Genomic DNA, 8,739 nt, shown 5'->3' with positions numbered 1-8,739 from the left:
ATGACTAACTTAATTTCTTTCTTTAATCCATTTAGTAACTAGATTTACTTTTATATTAAAATTAGATCGTCTCTTTTAATAATTTTTGTAACAAAAATTATTAAAAGAAACAGTCTAATTTTAATATAAAAGTAGACCTAGTTACTAATAAATGAATTAAACTAGTCACCGAAAGAAATTAATCTAGTCACTATTGGGCTGATTCTCTTTTTTATATTAGGCTTACCATTACTTCGATCTCTTACAAGACAAACTCTTTTTGTTAATCTTAACATGGTATCAAATCCAATACAAAATCTATCAAATCAAACCACAAAATCCATATCTTTATGAACAACACCAACTCAGTTGAATACAGACATTGCCAGCTTTTACTTGGCTTAACTATATTACTTGGAAAACAAGGTTTTCCTTAAAAAAAAAGACATTGCAATATTTGCCAACTGTTTAACCACATTACTTGGAAAACAAGGTTTACCTTAAAAACCTAGGAAGTAGTATAATATAAGTACATGGGTCTTAAGTCTTGACTACCAAAGAAATCAATTATCATACAACAACAAAAAAAAAATGGCAACCTCAGAAGAAGAGTATGAACCTCAATACCCTACTGATTCTGATGAAATCTATGTACTAGAACACTACGACGATCAACCTCAGTCGTCGTTGTCGTCGTCGTCGTCGTTACTTCAATTGTTTGATAATTTAGATGGAGTAGAAGAAGAAGATGAACGTGAACCTCAATTAGGTGAGGATTATGATCAAGATGATGATAATGAGATGTTGCTCGAAGGTTTTGGTGATACGGACGATTTGGTCTTTGGATTTAATTATGATATTACTCTTCTACATGATGATAATGAGTATTACATAACATCATTCAAGGATTCACCTGAAGAAATTTTACATGATATTGATGCTCCATGTCATGATGATGATGAGAAAGACATAAGTTTTGGAGATAACAAAGAAACCTCTTTTGGATGTGGAAGACAAAGAAGTAAAATTGATGATGATGATGATGTCGACGATGTTAATGATGAAAAGGGTACAATTGCAGGAAAAACAAGAAAAACCCTGTTCAAGAAGAGGAAGTTTTCTGCTGTTTGTGATGATAATGATGAGGATGTTGATCATGATGCTGATGCTGATGATGATGATGGGGATAAGAAAGATGTAACTTTGCAAGAAAAGAAACAAGGTCTTTATAGGAGAAGCAAGATTACAGTTGTTCGTGATTTCCCCTTTGGATGTGGAAGACCAATGACTAAGACGAGTGATGATGATGATGTTGGTCATGATGTTGATGTTAATTTTGATGATGATGATGATGGGGATGGGGATGGGGATGATAAAGATGTAACAAGGCAAGAAAACAAACAAGGTATGTATAAGAGAAGGAAGATTACAGTTGTTCGTGACTTCCCCTTTGGATGTGGAAGATCAATGACTAAGACGAGTGATGATCATGATGTTGATCATGATGATGATGTTAATTTTGATGATGATGATGATGATGGGGATGGGGATGGGGATGGGGATGAGAAAGATGTAACAAGGCAAGAAAACAAACAAGGACTGTATAAGAGAAGGAAGATTACAGTTGTTCGTGACTTCCCCTTTGGATGTGGAAGACCAGTAATTGATAAGAAAGATTCTGTTACAGCTATCCAAAAAAATAGTACAGAAGAAGAGGGTGAAGGAAGAAGAATTGTTTTGGCTTTGGCAGCTCCTTCGATTTGTCCGTGGAGGGACACCAATGGCGGTCTTAAGAAGGGAAGATTTCGCGTTCATCACCTTAACTGAAGGCATAATTCAATCTTGGATATCTTGATTTTTGCTCATAGCTTTATGTAAACATGGTGTCTATTTAGTAGAAGGAAGAAGAGACTAACTTTATCTAATTAGTTTAATTTCTATATGTTTTAATTGGTTTTGGAATTAGTTCATAGTAGTATCTGATGTATGACAGTAATTTGAAGTTTTAATGATAACACAAGTAATTCTCAAACAGCAAATTCTGCTCTGTATCACCTCTATGCAAACTATATGTACATACAAATTAGGATCTTTCTTGTTGATGTACTATTCTGGAATTACCCATGTTACTTAGCTTCACAAAGACCAGTTGCAGAATCACAAAAGCCATCGCGATCAAGCAGTTTTTGAGGGGGTGCTGAGAGTAAAGGGGAAGATGGGCTACCATATGCATTTCTTTTCTTGCTTCCGCAACCTAGGCTTACTCGCGTGCTTACTCCTGTAATTGGGTTTGTTCCACTTGCATACTTGCAAAGAGCCTGTAATATGACATACCAAATTTAGTATTCTTTCAACCATAAAACTCTTAAGAAAGTTAAGTTGTGGGTTGATGCAAGAAAAAGTAAATAAACTTTTACCTGTTTCTGAAGAAGGTCAATAACAGCATCACTAAAATCAGCACCTTCAATGGTAGCATTAGCAAGGTCACTTCGAGTAAGGACTGACCTTACAAGGACAGCATTCGTCAGATTCGCTTCATTTAAAACCTGTAATATGAGTATTAAGCAGCAAACCTCTGCCTTGACAAATCAATTTATTTATTATTGAAGCCAAATTTAGAGTGTAATACGAGTATACGACATACAGTCCCATTCAGAATAGAACAGGATGATTTAAATTTGGCAGGAAATCTGAAACTAACAGGCAGAAAATTGCACTAGGTAGGTAAGGCCATCAGCTATTCTCCTTTGAGATTTCAGAGCAAATGATGCACATTACATCCTTTTCATCAGCCATTTACCTTTTGTTACTAGGACTAAATTAAGTGTTCAAGTGATTAAGTCTGCTATCAAATGAAATTTTCCAAATTCACGTCCCAAAACGAAGTGGCAAAGTATTCATACCCATTTCGGAGTGTCAAAGATCCAACGATACACACAAATACTTGATGCAAAGATGAAGAGTATGAGTAACGTAGAACTTCAACTTACCATACGATCCATCAACGTATCACTCAAGTCAGCACCTGGAAATGGGGAGAATTACAAAATAAGTCTACTAGAGTCCATCAGGGTGCATCAATGCTTTAGATTCTCTAAGTCGAGACTAATTTACATACTGATCATACTCTTGCATTGTCAGCAAATTTGCTCAGTGCAAGACACTCTTAACAATGACCTATTGTGACTTCTGAGACTAAGATGACCTGTTCTTTTAGGGGTAACTTTTAATGTTACAATATGTGAGACGGTCTCACCCAAGACGTGCTCATTTTAGTCTATCTACTTGTTCTCTAGGACTGAAACTGCTGAGTTCAATGCAATGGAAGTAATAAAGTAGATATGATTATATATTTTGCAATTTAAGGTGAACCATACCAGTGAAATTGGTTTTGTAAGCAACAGCTTTCTCAAGATATGCACCATTAAATGTTGATCCACTGAAATCTGATTCTCTCATATCTGCTGATGTGAAATTTGCTCTTCTGCAAAATTCACAGTATATCACCATGATCACTTTTTTATCTTCTAATCTCTTATGATTCCAAATTATAAAGTCATGAATCTCTAACTTTACATTCACAGTAATTACTGTAGAATTTTTAGAGAAGGAAAGAGAGAAACTTGGAGAGGATTAAAAAGACTACATTTTTATATATTTTTCATACTCACATCATGAATAAACAAAACAACTTTTAAATAGGCATACAAAGCACTACTAATAATATGTCCACTATGTAGCCCACTACTTGCTGTCCCACTAACTAGATCATTATCTAGACTATTACTTGTTAACCCACTAACTAATTATTAGCAACTAATCCTAACTATTAGGAAAACTATTTGACTAATTTTGGAGCATAATCCAACAATTACAATCACTCAAATGAATTACTTTCTATAATGCATATCAGAAAGATACATGTTTTTACTTTTTACCTGAAATTTTCATTGGTGTGAACTGTTTTCCTGCATCCAATCAACAGGCAATAAAATCATCACAATCAAAATTCAAACAATGTAAAATTTGTATTAAACCCAAACTAAGAAGAAAAACAGACTTTAAATCAGCAGAACCAAATTGAGCAGCAGAGCCAATCCCAAATTCGCCTCGCATTTCGGCTTCAAACTTGTTTAAATCAGCCAAAGCAGGGTAACTAGTGCTCAAGCTCACAACTGCAGCAGCTGCCAAGGCTGTGGAAATCCATGATCTTAACCTCTTTGACTCTACATTACCACACAACATAAATTACTTTCCTTGATTTATTCTATTACATTATAACCAACTTAGGGCATGTTTTCTTCAACATAAAACAACTGAATTGAACTGAACTGAATTGAACTGAAATGAATAGTGATATATGAGAGTAAAAGTATTGTCCAGAGCTGAACTGAACGAAACTGAATTGAAAATAAGCCGGGAAGAACAGACCCTTAATATAAACTATGCATGAAAGGATTAAAAAAAGCAGAAATTGCTGAACCCACCTGATAAAACTGCATTCTTGGTGTTTTTGGGTTCTAATTGGCAAATAATTGAAGTTGAAGATTTTGTATTTCTATGAGACAAAATGTTTATACTACTTGATTTAAGTGGTAATAAAGAAAATGAAGAAGTTGCCATTTCTGTTAAAGATGAACTCAAACTTTGTGATTTGTAACTGGTAAAATGATTGAAGAAAGAAGATAGGAAAATCTGTTTTTATTATTATTATTTGTTAATATTATTATTTCCCTCCAAACTCCAAACAATATCTTTGGCTTAGGTTGAAGTATGATTGGATAAAAAGAAGACACGTTTTACCAGTTTTCATTTCTTTTTCTGATCTTGTCACTCTAAATAGTGAATTTCAATGGGCTTAATAAGTCTGTATACAGCTGCAATAATCGTAAAATGGGCTTGGGGCCTTGGACTGGAAAATAGGCTCCTTTCAACATGTGATATATATTCTATAAGGCCTCGAAAATCGGCTCATTTCAATTATACATCGAGACAAATCTAACAATACCTTATAAGATTATATTTTTCCTAAACTGTAGATTACCAGAGATAATTTAGATGTAATATGTGAATAGTGCACAAATTAGAGATGGTGCAATTATTTTTAAACGGAGGAAATATTTACCATTTACCTTCGCGAGGACTTAGATGTGTTTGATTGGGAGTAACATATACACTTTTTGGTTTGTAAAAGGTAGATTTAAGTAGTCAAAAATACTTCTTACTATGATAGGAAACATTTTTGTTAATTAGTTGAAGGATTGTTAGATTTTCTTCCTTAACTCTTATCTTCCTTCTTCCATTCATTACTCATTAGTCCATCACCTCCTCTCCGTTTCGATTTTTCATGTTTGTAACTCTTTTGTAAATAACCAAACAAAAACCTAATATACAATTTATATATTCTCCCGAAAAATGCTTTTCATGCGAAATTATTCTCCAAGTTCAATTTCTTTCACTCAACCAATGTGTTATAATACTAATATGTCTAGTGCAACTATTGTGTTACGTCTTACCATCAACTAGAAAAATCCCACTCGTTAAACGAGTCTGGGTCGCGCTCGCCACAGAAGAATGCAAATCTACTTTACAAGATAAAGAGGTTCACAACACTCTTACTCGCATGTGGTTTTGTTCATGGGCTCCACACTCCCCCCTCATATGTTGGGCTCTGATGATACCATGTTAAACGGGACTTAGTCGCGCTGGTCATGGAGAGGTGCAAATCTACTTAACAATACCAAGGAGGTAGGTTCACCTTAAAACATATAGTGAGAGGGGAGTTTCTCCTTATCCTTATAAGGTGAACACAACTCATGTATTTCTTTTTCTTTTTTTTTTTTTTAGGGGAACTCATGTATTTCTTATGAACAACACATCGCAACACTCCCCCTTAATTTCAAATTCATTAATTATGCAACAACACTCCCACTCATATGTGTGCATGTTTATGGCTCTAACACCACTATGTCATATGCTTAGACACACATATTGCTAACGTGGATTGATATAACCTATATCAATTAGATAATTTAGCCTACAATGTAAAAAATGCAAATGTTGTATTTGAAGGAAAAATTGTTATTAAGAGCACTTATCTAGCGCTAGAGGAAAAAAAAAAAGGAAACGCCGTTGCCGGGGATCGAACCCGGGTCACCCGCGTGACAGGCGGGAATACTTACCACTATACTACAACGACTTGATGTATAATAATTGAAGTTAATCTTATGTGGCCTTTGTAGGATATTATTATGTGCGAATATGTTATAGCCGATAGGATATTTCTTTTTTTGACAATGTTACAGGATATTTGTGTAATTGTGTCCCAGAATATTATCTTTCTGATTTTTATACTTTAGAAAGTCTTAGAATTATTTCTAAAAGGAAATTATCGTCGAATATTAAGTTAATCTAAACCTAATAGGTAAACCAACTTACCGAAATCTATATGAAGTAATTTCTCCGTTTCATTTTAGTCGCTACACTTTGACTTTGACGCTTGCTGATGTACTACTTTGACTATCAATATCTTTAATTGTGTATTAAAGTAAAGTATAAAAAATTGATTTTAAATTAAAATATTCATTGAGACGAATCTTACAACATATTACATTATAACATTTCATTTTATCTAATGTTAAGTAATGCATGGTCAAACCTCATGGATGAATAGTGGAATTTTCAAAATGTAATGAGTAATTTGAAACTGAGAAAGTAGTTTAATTGTTTCCTTGCGTGTTAATTAGGCGACAAAAGAAATTTGGACATGTGAAATTGAGACTTTGGGATCAATGTCTAAAGTGTGAATATTTCATGGCAAGTCTATTAAAGCCAAACTGAAAAGCCTAATCAAGCTAAGATTCTCTATATTTGTCAAAGAATTATGCATCTGTTAATCAATATATACCTACAGTTGTTTGTATATGCCTAGGCAATTGCCATGCTTGCTTCTGAATGCTGATCAATTGTCAGCAAATTAAGCTTTGGAGACGTTATTATTAATATTTTTACTACATCCTCCCTAGATATATGCTCCATTTCTCTTTTAACCTTGATCACATAATCTCGGTAATATATAGCAAATAATACTATCATGTTAGATCTCGATAGATTTGTCGTGACATATAGTTTTATCTTTTTATATTTTTTTTACTAATGTGTATTTAGTGATATTATGGTCCAACATACATATTGAAGACCGTGAATAAGAAGATGAAACATAGGTTTAGAGAAGCCAAGGACCGGAGAACTATAATAAATTAAACACCCTCGAGTCCTTGGATGATCAAAAGAAAAACACAAAACACCAAAACTATCTTCAGATTAGTACTTGATCTTTGGATTCTTAATTCTTAAAAAAAAACTTATAATTGATTAATTTAGTAAAAAAAAATCGGTGAACTCATCATGATAGACCAATAATAATATTAGTAGTAATATTAATAATAAAAATTATTGTTGTTGTTTTTGTTATCATTATTAATAATAATAAAGATTAAGTTAAAGTAAGTTAAACTGAATTAAAGTGAAATAAACTTAATGGAGTTGAGCTAAAGTGAACTGAATTTAATGGAGCAACTAAACTAGATAATGAACTACCTAATAAAAATGAACTTAAGTCCGAATGAATCTTTTAAAAGTATGTAATTACTCTAGGACAAAGAGAGTATATAAAATTTAAAATCCGTTTTCTCCTCTCCTCTATGGAGATCGAGGAATCAAGGGAATATAAATTCTCGGTGCAACTTGTTTAGGTGGAAGAATCAATAATGATCAAGGTAAGAACTAAGAAAGGTGGTAGTATATGATGCATTGTTCCCATTTCGATCAATAAAAATCCAATAACGCAATTCTAGTATAAACCCTTTGGAATAAATTCACAGTTGTTATTGTACGAAATGCTTCAATATGACAGATATGTATTCTGTGATTTACTAAAAGAAGCTGATAAAAGATCAAACTTTTCTCTTCTTTGTTCTCCAAAAGCCCAACACTCCCAAATTCTCATAGGTTGTCAGAATATATACCTGTAAATATAAGGTCTATTTGGTTAAAGCCGCATAAAATGTGAAGCTTAAAGTACTGAGTAAAATATCAAATTAAGACCGTCTAAAAAGAATCCATAAGATATTAGGGACTTAGGGTTATTCAAATTTGAAGAGAGCTTAAGTAAGAGTTCAGAGTTGTTTGGTTCCAAATTTAAAGAACTCTAATTGAAGAAATTGAATTAGTTACTCTTGTCACGAAGGTAGTACAAAATACAAACAAGGGGAGGGGGGATTCGAACCTGTGATGACCTATTGTTCACAGCATCTCAATTTTAACCATTAACCCAAGACATCCTTGGTTCAAAACACTTCTAATTCTAATGAGAGTATTAATTCCGTCATGTATGAGTTAGTCTTGCGTGGACTTGGTCCACAATAATATTGTCGTGGATCAAAGCCCACTTATTTAGCATAGTTAAGTTACACTATACATTTACTATCTATCATAGTGATCGTTTTTTTAATATAGTCACACTTTCTTACATTAGCTTATCGTATAAAATTTTCACTTTGTGACATATTAACCTTTTTTTTTTACATAGTCAAATTTTACAATCTATATCTACTCAACTTTTATATCTATTTTTTTATATAGTTACCTTTTTTCTCATAAATCACATGAATTAGCATTAGGCCGGTCCACACTAATTTAGTGTAGATCAGATCCATATAAGTTTTTAGAAATACTTATTAAACTAGATCAAATAATATA

General features: G+C 33.0%; 2 protein-coding genes and 1 non-coding gene across 3 annotated transcripts; 1 reads left to right on the top strand and 2 right to left on the bottom strand.

Annotated features, from left to right (window-relative positions):
• The first annotated feature begins 570 nt into the window (after positions 1–570).
• LOC125497961 (uncharacterized) lies at positions 571–1,834 on the top strand. Its single transcript, XM_048645698.1, has 2 exons — positions 571–1,491; positions 1,667–1,834. Exons 1-2 carry the CDS (start codon positions 571–573, stop codon positions 1,832–1,834), a joined length of 1,089 nt encoding a protein of 362 aa, XP_048501655.1.
• Positions 1,835–1,964: 130 nt separating this feature from the next.
• On the bottom strand, positions 1,965–4,772 carry LOC104892060 (thylakoid lumenal protein TL20.3, chloroplastic). The gene is made up of 7 exons (XM_010677878.4): positions 4,467–4,772; positions 4,040–4,205; positions 3,918–3,947; positions 3,357–3,463; positions 2,970–3,004; positions 2,397–2,525; positions 1,965–2,297 (listed from the first exon to the last, which is right to left on the bottom strand). Exons 1-7 carry the CDS (start codon positions 4,600–4,602, stop codon positions 2,106–2,108), a joined length of 795 nt encoding a protein of 264 aa, XP_010676180.1. The 5' UTR covers positions 4,603–4,772; the 3' UTR covers positions 1,965–2,105.
• A 1,334-nt stretch (positions 4,773–6,106) lies between these two features.
• TRNAD-GUC (transfer RNA aspartic acid (anticodon GUC)) lies at positions 6,107–6,178 on the bottom strand. The gene has a single exon. It is a non-coding gene; the product is annotated as a tRNA-Asp (tRNA).
• Between the last annotated feature and the right edge of the window lie 2,561 nt (positions 6,179–8,739).

Source organism: Beta vulgaris, chromosome 5 (genome assembly GCF_026745355.1).
Source record: "Beta vulgaris subsp. vulgaris cultivar EL10 chromosome 5, EL10.2, whole genome shotgun sequence".
Classification (NCBI taxonomy): Eukaryota; Viridiplantae; Streptophyta; class Magnoliopsida; order Caryophyllales; family Amaranthaceae; genus Beta; species Beta vulgaris.
The sequence above is the reverse complement of the archived record's forward strand: the minus strand, read 5'-3'. Positions and strand labels throughout refer to the sequence as shown.